The 18,008-nt window shown below is 42.4% G+C and overlaps 1 protein-coding gene and 1 long non-coding RNA gene across 3 annotated transcripts; one reads left to right on the top strand and one right to left on the bottom strand.

Annotated features, from left to right (window-relative positions):
* Positions 1-3,547: 3,547 nt before the first annotated feature.
* Positions 3,548-6,278, bottom strand: xbp1 (X-box binding protein 1). Its single transcript, XM_042705971.1, is given in 6 exon segments — positions 3,548-4,643; positions 4,832-4,930; positions 4,933-4,998; positions 5,141-5,257; positions 5,372-5,468; positions 5,896-6,278. Coding segments are annotated over 6 exon segments (1,263 nt in total). The 5' UTR covers positions 6,135-6,278; the 3' UTR covers positions 3,548-3,998.
* On the top strand, positions 4,593-17,231 carry LOC122131067. Of its 2 annotated transcripts, none has more exons than XR_006152008.1 (4): positions 4,593-4,667; positions 15,069-15,210; positions 15,553-15,752; positions 16,683-17,231. It is a non-coding gene; the product is annotated as an uncharacterized LOC122131067 (long non-coding RNA). The 2 variants fall into 2 exon arrangements; XR_006152009.1 differs by having other exon boundaries at positions 15,497-15,752.
* The last annotated feature ends 777 nt before the right edge of the window (positions 17,232-18,008 follow it).

The following is an 18,008-nucleotide window of genomic DNA, read 5'->3' as shown; positions in this document are numbered from 1 at the left end:
GAACATAATGTATGCAGTGAAACATATATCTATGGGCTCTTCAATTCTGTCACACTCACACAGCTAATAAACCCCTCAGGAAGAGTGTGTGTGAGACTCCTCTGATCTCTGGTCTCAGTCCTCAGCGATGCTGGAAGGTATGCCTTTGCGCAACCCAACATGCTCCTGCATGCATAGCCAAGCCTCTTGAGGCATCGCTCAGCCAAAGTGTGCCTCAAAGGGAGCACTTTTGAAGAGTCTAGTTTGTCAGAAACCCACTGTGGTTTATTTGTGTTGATAAAGGCTTAGCCAGCATCTCACCGCTCCATCTCACCGCTCTGTGTCTTCATCTTCTCTCTGAACGGTCTTACTGAGCAAACAAGTTTCAAGACACTAGCAGATCGGTGTCTAGACAATGTGTCAAGTCAATGAATGGAAACATTTGTTTATGTTTTTTTTAATGTTCCATTAATGTTGTATGAATGTAAGCACAAAAGATTTCTTTAACCACACATCACATCCACAGGTACTGTACATGTGCGAGACCATGGATGATGAAGGAATCCACTTCTGTAGCGTGTGGTGTTTGAAGGCCTCATCTCTCCTCGAGTCTTTCTTGGAAATCACACGCTGCTGCTCTTGACTGGAAGGGTTTGCATTTTTGCCATCATTCCAGTCTCTCTCTGATGACACCATAACCTGGGGCTGAGCTCTGCGCTGGGACAACATTTGCATTTCAAGTCGGGATGGGTTGACAGGAAACGTGTTCACATATGGCCGTGATTTTCTGCTCAGAGGCTCTGTGTTTGGTTTTGAAGCAGACAGATGTGTTTTATATCCAGCCCTGGACTAGAATACAAAATGATTATTGATTTCATCACATACACATACATAAATATGATTTGTGTTATATACGTACATACAGAGCGTGTACGTTGTATATCAGGCAGGGACTGCAGATGTAAATGAGCCCTTGGGCGATCATCTGGCTCGGTCATACACATGTGCATTTAATGTGCATTGTACCTGTAAAATAAAACTACCTGTATATATAAAACACATAACTATAATACACATACCCATTGTAAGAGATGATGAGGCGTATCCTTTCCTGGTTGTGTGGTACCCTCACCTCGTGCCATGCCACACTGCAAGGCAAGAACTTTGTTGCCAAGGTAACATGTGAAATGGAGTCTTGTGAAATCTCTTCTTTTTTTTTGGACAGTGAGTGAGTGGCTTCGAATAACTGAAGAGTCATAATCTGTACAAACCTGTCTTGTCAACTTTTGAGGTGTGATGAATGCCCGTGGACCAAAACCAACTGTTTCCTGGAAATGTTTATCAAATGTATCACCCTGAACCACTTCCTGGAATGAGAGGAACAGAGGAAGTATCACAAATTGTTTTGAAAAGGAACTACAAGGCCAATTTATTTAACGGGCTGTGAATCGCGTGCTGAACTTATGTCTCCACTAATTTTAAAACCCTTTCTATCCCTTTAAATGATTGGTCTGAAAGTAACCAAACAATAGGCGTTTTTGAGTATTGCCATAATATTTTGCTAGTAATGTCTGTGCTCTGTTATGCTCTCTCTCTCTCTTTATCTTTCTCTCGCTCTTTCGCTCTCTATTTCAGCTATACTTCCATTTGAATCATTCACAAGCTGTGTGTTCCTGATCAGTAAGTAAAGGTCAGTCGGACTGCCCATTTTGGTCATGCTGTTCCAGTTCTGGTTTTTCCCGTCTTTAAAGTTCACTGATACAGATCATTGGTCAGATCCTCAAGAAAGCACTGACTCTTGATCCCGTATCGCATGGTTTCTGCCAACCCACATGTGAACAACTCCCCTCAAGAGGAACGAGAAAAACATGAGTTTCTGTATAAAATTGTACCTTGACAGAAAAAAAGGAAATGAAAAAGCAAAGTAGCTAAACCTCCCTGAGCGTGTCCTTCTGCAGTGCACGTGTGCGCATGTTTGTTTAAGAGATAGAAAGAGAGACAGAGAGAGAGAGAGAGAGAGAGAGAAAGAGAGAGAGAGGCCATAGTAAAGGCTGGTCAGCAACTGAGACCAATAGGCTACATACTATTTTCACCCTGTCCATCGGTTGATGTGGGGGGATATCCTGTTAACTAGCTTTGGCCACCTCCTCAGGTTCCTGTGCAGGATTTGTCAGTCTCACCCTGGCTGATGACAAGCGTATATTATTACCCTGGACCACACTCTAATTTAAGCGTGAACTTTACTATTAAGGACAGTGACATCATCATCATTTTCATGACACTGCCTCATCTGATACCGACACGTTGTGTGTGTTTTCTGTGGCAAAACCTCGGCACATAGGATGTGAAGGGTAGAGAGTAGAAGTGGTGCAATCTCAGACAATAATGCCCAAAGACACCGATAACATCAAAAACGTGTTTACTTTACTTTGTTCTCAGGAAAATGTACTCAGGAAGTCGAGTCAGAACAGAAGCTGCAAGAACCACACTGTGGTAGAACGACGCAGGGGAATTGCAGACGAGTTGACGTTGTGAAACCCACATGACAGTAGCAAACTCTCGAACAGTCAAACATGACAGGGAATTTTCAGACTTGAAAAGAAAGGATTAAACAAATGTTGGTAGGTTGGTAAGACACTGGAACCAGAGGTTCATGTGAATCAGTCCAAAAGAAGCGACTTTCTCAATAGTGATCTCACTGCATCTCTTTCCACATCTTACAACTGAAGAACATACAGGGACTGAATTAGATATCTGGTGTCAGGTGGTGTTGTTATCCTGAACTAGTGTGCCTGTAGAAAATAGAGATGCCTGTACTCTGTAAAGGACAGCATAAAGGGGGCCATGAAGTCTCTTAAGAGGCCAACTCTGAGAGGAACCAGGCCCACATCCATTATCATCTAGTAGTATGAAGAGATCTAGAGATCTAATGAAGTCTGCACTTCTGTGTGATTTATTTCAATACACTACTGACGTATCGAGAGCAAAGCTCTTCAACACAACACTGACAATTTGAGAGCAAGGCTCTTCATCACTAGTGTGTTGAAATAAATAACATGTTGGGAGCTGCTGTAGCTTCACTGTGCAGGCATTTTTGCGTTAAATCCAGTACCTGTTTTTTTTTTTATATTTCTTTGGATGTGAGTGTCTTTCATTATTAGCATGAAGACCTCTGACATAGAAAGCAGGGAAGAGCCCAGAAATGTCATAAACAGGATGTATTCTGATGAGATGAACTACACATGCCCTCAGAGTATCAAACTACACGCAGTGAGGTGTAGAGTCGAGGCCTCTCAGTACAACTAACAACTAATATTTAGTCAGCATTTAACTATCAATATACTTCCTGCTTATCTTATCAGGTTTGTAAAAATGCACATTTGGCAATGTCTCAGTTCAGATTCCACTGGAAAGTGCTGTGTAAATGTGTGTGGAGGGGGTCATACTCATGAGATTTCTCGTGGAATACAGCTTCAGATCCTTTCCTGGAAGGAAGAAAAAAAAAGAAACCCTTGCTCGATCACCTGTTGTCAAAACCCTGTAAACACTATTCAAGACCAGACAAAAGTTTATGCAATGCTTGCCGTTTAATACAGGAGCTAGGAGGAGAATGCCATAAAAATCATCGAATAATGCAATTCATTATAAAGCATTTTGGTATATCTGACATTACATACAGAAGACTCAAACTAAATACATAAATAAATAGACAGGTTACAATTAGTCCCCGGAACCCCTTTCAGAGGATTGAGATTGTGGATTGAGAGATATTTTGTGAGAACCCAAAACGTTAGATTTTTTGCAATCTGACAACAGTTACAATGCGTTTAATGCTCGCAGGCTGCTGCAGTTTAGTATACTGCACTTAACTCCTGCCACATCATAAAAGAGTTAGTACTTTAGATCTAGAACTTTGGTCTCCACCCTGTTAGGGTGATGAGACTCATCGCATATTTACAATATAAAGCAAAAAAGCTACAAGGAAAAGGGAAGTGAAAAAAAAGAGATTGGTTTTGGGTTCAGACACTGATCAATTGGGGGAAAAGTTCATTGGCGAACACGTCGTCCCATGAGCTCTCAGAACACAGAGGGGAGGACATGTTGCTGAAAGGGGAGGGGGACCTCTCGTATCCAGAGTCACTGTATGCGTCTGTCAGGTAGGGCGTCTTCCCGTAGCCAGCCAAGGAGGGGGAGTGCGGGGAGAGGAAGCCGTCCAACACCCCGGTGGACACCTCGGGAATGAGCACCTCCTCGGGCTCGTCTTTCACCGAGACGTCCTCCACTTCCACCTCCACCTCCTCTTGGGCCGGGGAGAAGGCCTCTTCCTCCTCCTGCTCCTCCTCCTCCTCATCATCATCATCATCCTCTTCCTTCATCTCCTCCTGCTGCTGATCTTGATCCTCCAGCTTCAGCTCCTGCTCACTCTCCTGCTCCACGCACACCACCTCCTCTACGGGTTTGGTGTAGATGTGGTCAAAGTGGATCAGTTCATTAGCGGCTTCCAGCTTAACTGGTGCGGCCCCCAGAGCTGGAGATGCGGTGGGGCATACTGAAACTTCGTCACCTCCAGAGAGCACAAGCTGGTCCTCCTGGGGCTCCGCCAAGCCGGCCTTGAGGAAGAGATCTGGGTCGAGGATGTCCAGGATGCCAAGCAAGATATCAGACTGCAGGGTAACGAGAGAAAGCAGGTGAGTATGGCAGAACACAAGACTCCAGAGCAGAGGAAACGAGTGAGGACGGATACAGAAAAACAGTTCAACAAAAAATATCTACATAATAACTATAAAACTACATTACATACTAAAATTTCATGTCAGAAACATGGTAGAGGAAAGTTTTGCAGCAGTCTCACCTCAGAGTCTGAAGAGCTAGGACTGCCAGTATCCATGGCGAACTCGTTGGATTGGAGGATTGCTGGGTCTGCACCTTCTGCGGAGGTACACGTAGCCTAAGTGCTGCGGACTCAGAAGACCCGATCCCCAAACCAATGGAGTTCACACTGGATTCTAGTACTTGAACCTATCCCAGGGGAGAGAGGGAGAGACAATCAGCCACAGTTCCAACTGCCAGCAAAGCATCTTAGAAGACCACTTACAACCACAGCACCTCCCCCCCCCCACACACACACATTATGAGGTTAATGTCATGATCTTTAATTTACCTTCTCCACTTCTTCCAGGGTATCTAAACCCAATCTCTGTCTTAGCTCCTCATTCTCAGTAATGAGGTCACTTGTCTTCTCTCGCAACAGCTGGTTTTCGATGTGGAGTTGCTGATTCTGAAAGACGGACAATATTTGCACTTTGTGTCAATGTCACATGTTTCAGATCACCATAAGTATGTGTGTACTGGTTAAGTAAAGAAAGAAGAAAAGAAAAGAAAAAAATCTTACCTCAAGCTCCAACTCCAAAACCTGCTGTTCCAACTCTCCCATTTTGGCCTTTTTTCTGTCTCTTGCTGTCTGAGCAGCAACTCTGTTCTTAAGTTTCCTTTGAAAATAAACATTTTCATTAATGTTTTGTAAAAAATGTCACTCTTGAAATAAAACTCAATTTCCTGTCAGAGGAAAAGTAGGTGTACTCCTTGAGCGATTGCGTAATGACCGGCCATGTTCTTGCCACGCAGGCAGAACTGGATAGTCTCAACTGGGTGGGACCTAAGCCCTACTACGCATTTAAAAAACGCTAACGTTGCCAGATTGACCGGCACACAAAGCATACCATTTACTACAATGGTTATTTTAAGAACGGCGGTATTATCATTTTCAACAAATCATTAAAATAAATCAGCTTCATTAGACGTTAAAATCATCAGTAAAGTGTCATAGCATACGACATATCATGTTAAAGGTGGGTCTGATTAAAGTGGCTAACGTTAGCTACCAATAGCCGATAATAAGCACTGTATGACACTTACCTCCGAAGTGCCTTTTCGTCAGGGCTCAAGTGTGTGAGTCGCTGTCTTTTCCGAAGAGGTGGTCCAGATGAATTTGAATTTGAATCTGAATCTGACGAGACTGGGCTTCCTAATGAAGGGAGAACAACCGATATTGACCGGCTGTAGCCTCCCTGTGTTGCTGTAGATGAGACATTTTGTTTTCCAGATATTAAGAGGACTTTGTGGGCGCCCCCAACCCCTGCTGTCACAACAACCATTCTGTGCTTGCTGCTGGATCTAAAGAAGACCCTTTGTATTGTAAATTAGTAAATACTTGTTATAGCGAAGGAACAACTAAATTCCCTCTATCGAACAGCAACCTTTCAGCTCGCAGGAAATATCTGCCAGTTCCGCCTCTTGCATTCTATTTCTACTATCGTGGTTCAACCTGATAGGACGAAAGACTGTATGACGTCAATTGGAGCTTGATCGCTGCTTGGTTCAGGGGCTGATGAAATTTACATTCAATATTTCCCCCTGTTGATCACTACGTGGAAAACCCCGTAACTTTAGCGTATATTCAGACATGTTTGGCAACAAACGAATAGAATAACAAGCTGTTGCAGATCATCCTATGTTTCTGTCTGGAAGAGGCCATATATCTGTTGGTTGTGCTTCACGTTGAACATGCATTCTGGTTTAAGGGCTGATGAGATTTCGATGTTTTCGAGTTTTTTGGAACCGAGTTGATGTAATTTAAGCGGATTGCATCAACTAATTCTGTTTTGCATAGTCTGTTTCCCATTGAGGTGGTAAAGGTCATCCGATGCTTTGCCCATTTTTCGTGTATGCCTTTTTTTTTACTCCCCCCATACCCCTCTTGATCTTAATTCATTTAAAATGAAATACTAAGTACGCTGTATGAGAGGGCCGTGGATCAACTGAAATTTCCACTCACATGTCTGCTTCAAGGAAAAGTGTTCCTGCTTTTGCAATGGTATGACTTCCTGGTAAAGATCCTGAAGCCTGCAGCACACATAACTTGTCACTGGATGTGAAAAGGTGAATGTTCCCTAACAATGCACAGGCTTTGCAGAAATACTCCAGGGTGAGGCTTGGGTTGGATGTCTTTTTACCAGTCAAAACAATGCACAAGCACACAGTCTATCTGGACATTGACCTCTGGAGTCATAACATCATCAATGTAGATAGGACAGTCCTTCTTTCTTTTGCTCAAATGTTGCCCAGCATTAGCAGGCATATAATGCTCAGAAGTACAAACTTCCCTTGGAGAATTAGGTTAGGACCTCAGGCTATTCATTTTTTCCCTAAAAAGTAAGTATGCCTCCCCTTTATAACTCATTAAAGGCTTCTCTACCAAGACAACATGGTTGTCCTGTTAGAGGAAGCAACTTTGAAAAGTCATCTTATTCCTCTCTTGAATGAACTTGCTAAGCAACACACAGAACATCCTGTTAGGCTACACTGATCAAGCTGTATTAGACATCCTTCGTTAGTTTAATTTTAAGTTTAATTCGTTTTCAAGTCAGTACAGAGGCCATTCGATGGTAGTTGATGTCATTTCAAACCATTGCATCAGATGTCTTCACATATGTTACTGATTACTGCCCGGTGATTCACCCCTGGGGATTATGAATACTAAATAACAAGGTCTTTAAATATGTAATTTGAAAAAGCAGGAGTTAAATAGTGAAACACGTGCTACTGCATTGCTGTAATATTGTTTCCTTTTTAAAATTACATAACTGAGTACAAAAGTAGTTGTCAGAGTGAAGCCTGAGAAGAAAGTTCCCTAAATGTGTCTGATATGAGTAGAATAACCTACATAGGAATTTTGACACCTCTGAGAGAATTACCTACTCGTAGGGGAATTAACAGTTTTCTACAGTCATTTTCAAACATAATACTTAACTCTCTCAATACTGTGTCATTGGAAAAAAAACACACTTAACACATTCACCATATCAGTACACTATGTGCACTAAACTGTGCATTGCTTGGATACAAGATGCATTCAATGACCACTTCTTCCAAAATTCAGCAAAATTAGAACACCTTTAGTTCAAAACCAGGCAAAACTTTGGTCCCTGTAGATGGGAAGATGCAGTGTTTTGACAGACAAATTAAACTAGAAATAAGACAGATTATTCTGTATTTATTCCATTGTTTCTTTTGCTTTGAAATTTGCATGTAGGTAGGGAATATAGATGTACTTGTCGCTGAAGAGATTTCTACTATTCACTATTACTGCTGTATATGTCATGGGATACCAATGAGAAAAAGTGACCCAAAAAAGGCAACTACAGTAAATTGAAACCACATTCAACAATGGTATCTACATTATTGTAACAGGCAAACGAAAACATCAAAAAGTTTGTTCTTGGTGTCATGATAGCTGCTTGGCTTGAAACATTTGTGGATCGTTCGGGGTTGTAAGAGTGAATAAGATATGCAAAATATTTTTTCCTAAAGATTTATTGTACCTCAAAGGAAAATGTTGTAGTAAATGTGAAGTTCATAAAAATTTGATTTCCAAAAACAGAGGACACCATGGATCAGTTGTAGGGCTACAGTACACTTCTAGTGGAAGCTCGTTGCTTCACTTACTGAACTGAAAAGCATCTCTTCTCTTTTCGTTCTGGTATACCACAGACATTGGAGCATAGAGTTGTGATGAAACATTGCAGATTCATTTGTTTGGTATTACAGTATTTACTGCAACACTAATTTAGGCAATAATAGAGATACAGCAAAACATTTCAATACCACTGAATGTTTGTGTTTTTTTTAGTTCATTGTATTTTGAGTATTTTGACACAGTAGTCTTGTTGGATGACAGCATTTGCGATAGCTATGGCTGCACAAGACACTCATGGGTGAAGGATGAAGTGCTTTGGTGGTTGTAGTGCATTTTGCATGAAAGGTTAACGGATGTGCTCAGATGCGCATTTGTAAAGCACACTGTGTAAAGGGTTTTGAACATGGCAATGAGACAAGTGTGAAAAAGACTGTAAAAACTGTCATTTTGACACACTTCTTTTTTTTACTATTTTGAAGAGTTCACATATGGTAGCCTATATGTTTTGGCTGGATATATACTTTGGTTGTTTTCTTCCTGAGTCTGTGATTCTTACAGGCATTCATAAAGGTGAAGATGAACCATGTCATAGTTCATTACCAGTCTTGAGTGAGGAACAGAAGTGCTCCATGCAGTGACAGACATCATGGAAACAGCAGCAGTGGCTGATCCATGACAGAATAACCACACTGATGTCACATCCAAACACTCAGGCACTCATGCGACTGGACCACCCCACACATGAATGATGGAAGTGCTCCTGTTGCTGCGGTAACGTGCTCTGCACCAGTGATGCGTATGATAAGGTGGCCTGTTATTCCACCTTTGTGGACGGAGGTGCGGCGAGGGCCGGAGGGCAGCGGTCCAATCGTCCCAGTGCCTCAGCCGAAGGGTCAACAACACATCTGCTGTGTGTGCGTAGACGGGCAGGCCCGGCAGAGGCGTTTTAACGGCGTTACCGGGACAATAGGGTTGACACCTGGGCGTGGTGTCCAGCTGTAGGAGGCTCACGCCTTGGGTAGTGTGTTTGGGAGGCTCACGCCTTGGGCAGTGTGTTTGCTCAGGTTCTCGCTCACACTCCACCCCACTTTTGTGTTTACCCTGGCTGGTCTTTTTCCCACCCTTTAAGTGTGTGTGTGCGTGTGTGTGCGTGCGTGCGTGTGTGTGCTTGTGTGTGTGTGTGTGTGTGTGCGTGTGTGTGCGTGTGTGTGTGTGTGTATGTGTGTGTGTGTGTGTGTGTGCGCGTGTGTGTGTGTGTGTGTGTGTGTGTGTGTGTGTGTGTGTGTGCGTGTGTGTGTGTGTGTGTATGTGTGTGTGTGTGTGTGTGTGCATGTGTGTGTGTGTGTGTGTGTGTGTGTGGGTGTGTGTGTGGGTGTGTTTGAGTGTGTGTGTTTGAGTGAGTGAGTGAGTGAGTGAGCGAGTAAGTATGAGTGTGTGTGTGTGGGTGTGTGTGTCTGTGTGTGTGTGTGTGTGTGTGTGTGTGTGTGTGCCTAGGAGGGTGTCGGTCTCAGTAGCTGATAGAACCATCAGTACTCAATAGCTGTGCCTAATCACTGTGTTTATCTCCGTGTGTGTTCAAGGACTTTGGCCTGCTCCAAAGTCTACCACTTACTACAGTATTTCACATGAATTTCTATGCCAATTTTAACAGTTGAAAACACTGACACTTACATGTCCCTAGTACATTAAACAAAAAACAGGATTCTCCATCATTCTCTATACAAAAAAGAGAGTGAAAGGAAAGTACTTGTAAACCATGAGACATGTGCTGTGTTGTTAAACACAACTATAGTCACTGCAACTGAGCATCTGTAATTAAAATAGGACCAACAGTGAGAACTTTACAACAGTATACAGACAAACTGAAACTTGTTTGAATGGTCAAGACTACAGTGCTGAGAAGGACAGCAATGTTTGGCATGGTTAACAAGATGATCTGTAAGACTAGATAAGTGCCCTATTACAATTTGCATGTGTTTTAAATACTGGAAACGGAGGAATTTCTCAGAGACTGTTAGGTAGCATTTGTTTAACGATTGGCACGCCTGGCCTGTAACACGGTCTAGTCAAGGGGTGAGCGTGTGCACTGGTAAAGACACACCATGTGTAAACTTATACTGTACTCAGCCACGCCAGCTCTGGTTTCTCTTCTGAGGACTTAAATAAACTGAGGGGGACTTCCTCTGAATGTAGATATCTATGTGCCAATGGCACAGGGGCCAGCTGTCAAGGCATCGGCAGCCGTGTGAACAACAAAAATAGGAAGAAAGAAAAAAAACTAAAACCAAATGAACTGATCTCATTTGACTTGATGCCAGTGCAAATGCACAGGTTTTGGATTTTGTCACAGTGAAACAAAAACTGAAGTAGAGCATTTGTGTCTTTTGTTCAAAGCCATTAAACACACAGCCATGCCCATCAGAGGAGATCCATCAGGCTGAAGTCAATAAACAGTTAATGGCTAATGCAAGTGCATGTGGTCCATTGAAAGGACATCAAGAATATCGATCTTAAATGATTTTGCATTGGGGTGCACACATTGTGGTGTGTTCATTATTCATTTAGGTATGTCATCAATGAAAAAACACCCATAAGTAATCTGAAATAAAGTCTTCAATTTTGCATTTTACATTTGAGTAATAAGTATCATTGGTGAGGAATGGTGTCCCATGATGCTGCATAATTTGCTGCGTTAATTGACCTAAATTCACAAGAGTATAGTGTGTTTTGTCAGTCCCTTTAATTGTCTCAGAGTCTTTGCCAGCACTTTGTTAGTTAGGGGGATAAGCTAAGCTTTGTGTGCTGAAGAGCTGACGGAGCGCTCTTTTTGTTCCACAGACATCACATTTCACCCCAGGCCCACCTGGCACTGTCTGCCTGGAAAACAAAAACAGCCACGACCACAACAACAACAATAACAATAATAACAACAACAACAACAACAATAGGATTCAGATGCAAGCTTCACTACAGCAGTCGAAGACACAGACTAGGGTGTGTTGGCATGGACTTTGTCTTTCTCTGGGTGGTTCATTCGACCAACTGTCTTCAAGTTTGAACTGTTTGATTTCAAAACTGGATTTGCAACAGTGAGAAGTCATGTCCTGGTGTAAGCTTTCAATTCCGCTTGTCCGCTTTGCTCAAGAATGTTTACAGTTGGAGGGTGCAGGTGTAATGCCTGACTGGCAACATTTTATCAGCCATTCTAGTTAATTATCTCATACAGGAAGTTCAGGGGCTAGTTATGAAAATGAAAAATGTGCAATGGTGTTGTTCGTTGGTGACACAGCTGCAAGACTTCCTCTGTGTGCAAAGTCGCATGACTATTTTTAGGGCCTTGTTCTGCAAACTTCCATTGCAGTTTCAGGGAGAAAAAAAATTCTTATATGTTATAAATACTTTTATATGTTTTATATTGCTGGTACTTTAATGCATAACTAATCCCCTACAGACCTCAAAGTTAGTAACCTGGGACTTGAGAAGGAAGTTATCTCCCCTAGTAGTACAGTTAGTGGGGATTGCCCCCTGGTGGTGATTGTGATTTGAACATTGACCTACATGAGAAGGAATAAGTGACCTATTGTTTTGTTACCCTTTTTGGTTTAGCATGTTTTGCAGAATATGTGCATGTTTTTTTTCATATTTAAAACTTGTCACATCATAAAGTGAGGCACTCCTGAAGCAGGCACTAGCTCTGCCTCACTGCAAGCAACCCAGAGGGACATATGCGACAGAGGGAGCAAATTAACCCAGATTATTAAAGTGAAACGTATCACACCTAAAGCAATTTTACAGTAGCAATTGGTCTGTGAAATGCAGTTACCCTTTCACACTGACATTTAATTAGATGATTAGTTGTCATGAAAAGAGACACCATCTGATTGGTTCACACCAGGGGAGTAACTGGGGGTGGGAGTGGGAGTGAAAGATTCAGAGAGCCCAATGCTGCACAGAGCCCCTGGAACTCTCTAGGCAACATATGTTTATTTGAGAGTCAGACTAAAGAGGTTGACACATCATTTCAGGCTATACCCCTATTTCATACCTCTCGGCCTGTTTCAGCATTTCTTTGGCTACTCTGGAACCCAAACAATGCGACCCTGGCCAGGCAGCTCACACATCTGATAGAATTTGAAGTGAACCTCCTGTAGACTGCTGTGCTGTGAAATCACCTTTTCATGAACTAACATCAACACAGCATGTTTAATGCGAGTAACTGTATATACACAGCCCAGGTGGAGAGCCATGATTTGCAAGCTCAGCTGACCCCCCTACCACACCCTCTGATTCTCTCAGCTCTGCAGCATTGTGTGAAACGGCCAGCTCATTGTCATGCCCGAGGCCGCTGTTCAGCACAACAAAAACCTTGCATTTCCCAAAGTCACCGGGTAAACACAGTCCTGTCTGGTCAACCCACCGTCTGGTAACACACACCACCTGACCCTAATCCCTCCTGAGCCGTTTACACCCGGCTGACACACCAGACAATAAGGCCTTTTCCTAAAAGGAGCATTCCAGCATTGGAGTACACCTCCGATTATGTTCTGTCTTTCTGAAGCAAGTCCTCTGTTCCTGCAGTGCAGGGGACTCTTTGGAGATGATGAGACGAGTTGCTGCACCACAGCTGATGTATAACACCTCATAACATTTAATATCCTGTGTCATAATTATCTGTCTTACTGTCAGCAGTTAAAATGCTCCTCCTCATGCTGTAAATGAAAACACGCTGTAGAGGCCATCGCAGACTCTCATGCCTGACCCCTGGAGGCTGTTTATGGAACAGCACAACCTGCCCAGACTAATTGTTCTTTCCCACGGGAAAGACTGAAACATTGCACAACCTCTGTTCTGGTCTCAAACTGTCATGCATTTTCCATCAGGAAAGTTAATTTATAATAAGTTCAGTATCTTTACTACATCAGTAACGTATGTTAACTTACCCATAATATGAACATTTTATAGAAACCTTTTCATGTATCATACTTCATTATTTTGTATTTAATTTGAAAGTATGTCATAGTAATGAATGTATGGTAATGCTGTAGTTGATATGGTGACTAGATTACCCGACTGAATTTTGTGGAATGTCATTACATTAAAGGCTTCTTATGTAGGTTATGTATCCTGTAATTAGTATTTTGTTTATTTATACTGATATCAATTACTTTATGACGTGTTGTTTTCCTGATAGTCAGATGTAAAAATGTTCCTTTCAAAGCATTATTTTATCAGGTAAGGAAATACAGCAATATGTCCAGCAGCTTGAATGTCAGTGTCAATATGCCAGTGTATGAATGTCAACAACAAAGTTTTATTTACTTGCATCAAACTTACATACTGGACCTCTAAGTCATTGGTTTGAAATATCCACACAATTGCTGCTGTAAGGTTTCCAGCATGCCAAAATATCTCTCAGGCGATGAAGTCAAGTTTGCTTACCAAAAACCATACAGTGCCGCCTTGTCTTTTGACACTGTGAATGATGTAATTTAAGTGTAAAAATACCCACAGCAAATCCTAGTCCCTCTTATTCATCTCAAGGCTGGCAACAGTCTATAATTAACAAGAGAGCGAGACAAAATAAAAACTGACCTCATATGGGAAATGTTTCGTTTCCAGTGCCTGCCACTCTGAACAAATACCTTCAGAGGGTCATAAGAAAAACACATTACAAACAAAAAAGCATCGCTTATTGAGCACTTTTTCTGTAGATCAACCATATATTAAAGCATCATTATGCAACAATTAGCCATTTTTTTATATGTTTTCATAGGCAACTCGTTTTGGTATGTGGTGATGTGAAGGACAGATAAATATGTGTCGTTCCCACCAGTCATCCGGGATATGCACTATGTATCGTCCTGTGTTCTGGGTCGGGGCATCCCGCGAAAATGTAAGTAAAGACACCAGTTAGCACATTAGCAAGCTTTTTTATCAGCACCACCTGGCTTGTTGGTTGTTGGCCATGTTTGCAAGGTTTCTGGATGCCTTTGAGGCAGTTGGCTCACTAGCTTCAGACCAAAACCTTACCTCTGCTTTAATGAACCACGTAACAGCCTAATCACAAGCCCTCCATCACAAGGATGATTGGAAGAGTTGCTTGTGAGGACAGGTTTCCTGGAGGGGCTGCTCAGTCTGGCTTGCATCCAGCGCAGCTGAAGCAAAAATATGTGAAGAGCAGGGCCTGCCAAGACCAGGACTCATATGGTGTGGACTACGGCCTTACCTATGTCACCCTTTCAGAAGCAATCTGTCCTTGGCATCCAGTGAAAAGAGGGAATGAAATTTACGAGTTGTTTCATGAGAGCCACAACAGTAAACAGTCAACCTCTGACAATACTGATAGTATTATGGTCTGCGATTTTGCTTTCATTTCATTCTGTCTTGTTTTTCGTAATGTGTGTAATATCTGCCAAAACATCTGGAACAGGTTGCTTTCTTTTCTTTCTGTGTGTACTTTCTGCCAAAACATCTGGAACATGTTGCTTTTACCTCTCCTTACCTTTTGAGGCCAGAGAGTATTTTCTTTTTTCAAAGCTTTCACATCTTTCAGTTTTCAGAACCACTCAGATCAGAGCCCTGGTCAAACATGATGTTATGCAATTCTTCCTAGGTACGCGTTCAGTGGACCTGAACATTGCCATGGCAACCACAAAAAATGCTTCCTATGCAGTTCACTGTCAGAAAACGGTCAGACAGATAGACACTTGTTGCCATTGGCCAACATCCGACGAGGCATGTATGAATTTGGCATGGTGAGTTGGTTTGTCACCTGCCATTTGTAACGGTGGTGCAGTATTTAGACACTTAATATAATCTACTAAAACTATACAACCGTCTTGACAGAAGACCAGAATTTACTGTTGGGCCTGAATAGGACTATCCTGAGGACAAGAGGAGTTGTATAGGACAGATCACACATCATAAAAACTCACAGAACTTTGAATGTTTTATTTTCTGTGTGTGTGTGTGTGTGTGTGTGTGGAGGGAGGGTGGGGGTTGGGGTCCTGATCTTGTCTTTTTTGTTGTTTGTTTTTTTAGGGGGTGGGGTGCCTCTTCTCTCCTGTTCCTCCTGATGGTTGTCATTATCTTGGCAGACATTTCTGTCTAGACCGTCTGGGCAGCACCATTCCATTCCAGTGGAGTCCCAGCCTACCCTACCCTGACCCGGCCCTCTCTCCGCCGTCTGTGCCAGCCTGTTTCCCAGCATCACCAGCCCCTGCTCCCCTGCCACACAGTTGGGACCAACTCATTATTTCTTCATTTAATGAGTACTTCTTCTGTTCAAAAGAACAAGGTAAGGACAAGTGCACAGTCTCCCTCTCTAAAGTCATTTATTGTTTGCAACGTTTTGATCCCGTAGGATCTCAAGGGATTTATTCCTTTTACTCAAATGGTGTGGGGGCGGGGGGGATTAGGGTGCCTTCCGATTCCTTTCCTGGTACTTTTGTGCTTAGATGGCATGTTTCTCGTGGGCAGCCACAGTTGTCTGTCCAAAATGGAGACAAGGCACAGGGCATGCTGGGAGGAAAAGGTGGCGACTCTGGACAAGGTTCCGATGCTGATCTGCAGCAGATCCGTTCCAAAGTCAGCGGCTGTTTGGGAATTAGAGATGGTATGCGAGCACAGTGCTGGACTTTAAATAAAACCGCCGCTGCTTATCCCGATCAACCAGCAGCTGGCTGATCTCAGAGGCCGAGGCAGCCATGACCTTGAGCATTCAAACTTTACACGTCACAGCTTTTTATCAAAGGCTGAGAGAACTGTGTGCCTAAACCAGTTCTGCTTTGGAAAAAACACTGCTTTTATGTTTTAAGTATCTTTATTACAGTGGAGTAATGTGTTGGTAATAAATAACACTATGTGCTTCTCAAATATATAATAATATTAAATGTTGCTGAACTTAACCTTAATCCTCAGTACATGTTGCAAAAATTAAGAATGCATTGTGCAACAAGTACACAAGGACACCAATTATTGCGACATGTTTTGACACCCGCAAACAGCATTTTAAAAGTGAAATGGATAAAAACTCCTCCTGCAGCCGACCAATATTAATCAAACATACATGAGCCTCTCATCAATTGTTAAAACAATGTTACATTTTCTTTTGTGAACTTAAACTTACATTTTTGTGAAAAAATAAACAGTAATTGTTACATGTGTCCAGTGGGGCCCAAATGTTTGTGTACAACTGTATGCTAAAGCGTTTGTCATGAATCTGCAGGAGAGGCATTCTGGCCTTCTTGAGATGTTTAGCAAACAGCGCCAGGCCTGCGTACCCCACTGGCTGCGTAACTCAACTCAGCTGAGAACAGCCGGCCCCAGGACGAGGCAAGAACTCAGTGTTCTGTTCTCTTCTGCCCTGAGGAGATCACCATGGAACGTTCCAGCACGATCACAGAACTTCAAATCATATGGGGAACATCTGAGGTTTTTGTCGTACCAGGCTCTTTGGGTCTGTGTCCTCGGTATTGTGTCTACACATTAAAAAGGCACATATTTCAGAGTGTGGCTTTTTGTTAAAGAGAAAACACATGTAGTACTTATTTTAACAGTAAAGATGCATACTAGCGTACTAGATTTCATACTACATATATGAGTATACATTTTGTGTTTGGAAGCTGCCCAGTATTCATCCTCATCTCCTGATTCGTTGTTTTCCACAGCTGGTATTACTACTACAACTGAGCTGACTAGTGCTACCACTACTACTACTACTACTACTACTACTACTACCACCACTACTACTACCACCACTACTAATATACTACTACTACTACCACCACCACTACTACTACCACCACTACTAATATACTAATACTGCTACTACCATCACTACTACCACCACTACTAATATACTAATACTGCTACTACCACGACTACTACTACTGTTACTACCACTACTACTACTACCACCACTACTACTACTACTAATACTGCTACTACCACCACTACTACTACTGCTACTACCACTACTACTACTACTACTACTGCTACTACCACCACCACCACCACTACTTCTGAAATTGTCATCTGTCTGACTTATTTGTACAGGATTCATCTAATGTTTCTGTACTCACTGGCTTTGTCACCAATATCATTGTGTAATCAGACTTTTGATTTGATTGCTGTTGAGCATTGTGATGCAGTGTCTGAAAGACGACAGAATTCCAAAGGCAGAGGTAAAAAGTTCAACAATAAAGAGTGAATGGCATTCCTGCTGCGACCTCTGTCACCCTGCAACCATGGCCACTATAATGACTAAAGTCAAGAAGCATGACCTACATCAAAAGAAAAGTAAGTGTGGAAGGAAAAAAAACAGAAGAGGAGGTTAGGCCTAGTCTACTAACCATGCTTATTTCAACATGTTCATTCAGCTCGCTCCACTTGTTTTCTTTTAAACATATTTGATTACCTCTCAATAACAGACTTGCAAGAGAAGCATGGGGATGCTATGGTTATGATGTCATATCGCCCAAACTGACTGTGGCTTTGTGACATTAAATCATGTTTGGTGCGTGCTGCTCAGATGGTCACATGATCACATGAT

Source organism: Clupea harengus, unplaced genomic scaffold (assembly GCF_900700415.2).
Source record: "Clupea harengus unplaced genomic scaffold, Ch_v2.0.2, whole genome shotgun sequence".
NCBI classification, from domain to species: Eukaryota; Metazoa; Chordata; class Actinopteri; order Clupeiformes; family Clupeidae; genus Clupea; species Clupea harengus.
The sequence above is the reverse complement of the archived record's forward strand: the minus strand, read 5'-3'. Positions and strand labels throughout refer to the sequence as shown.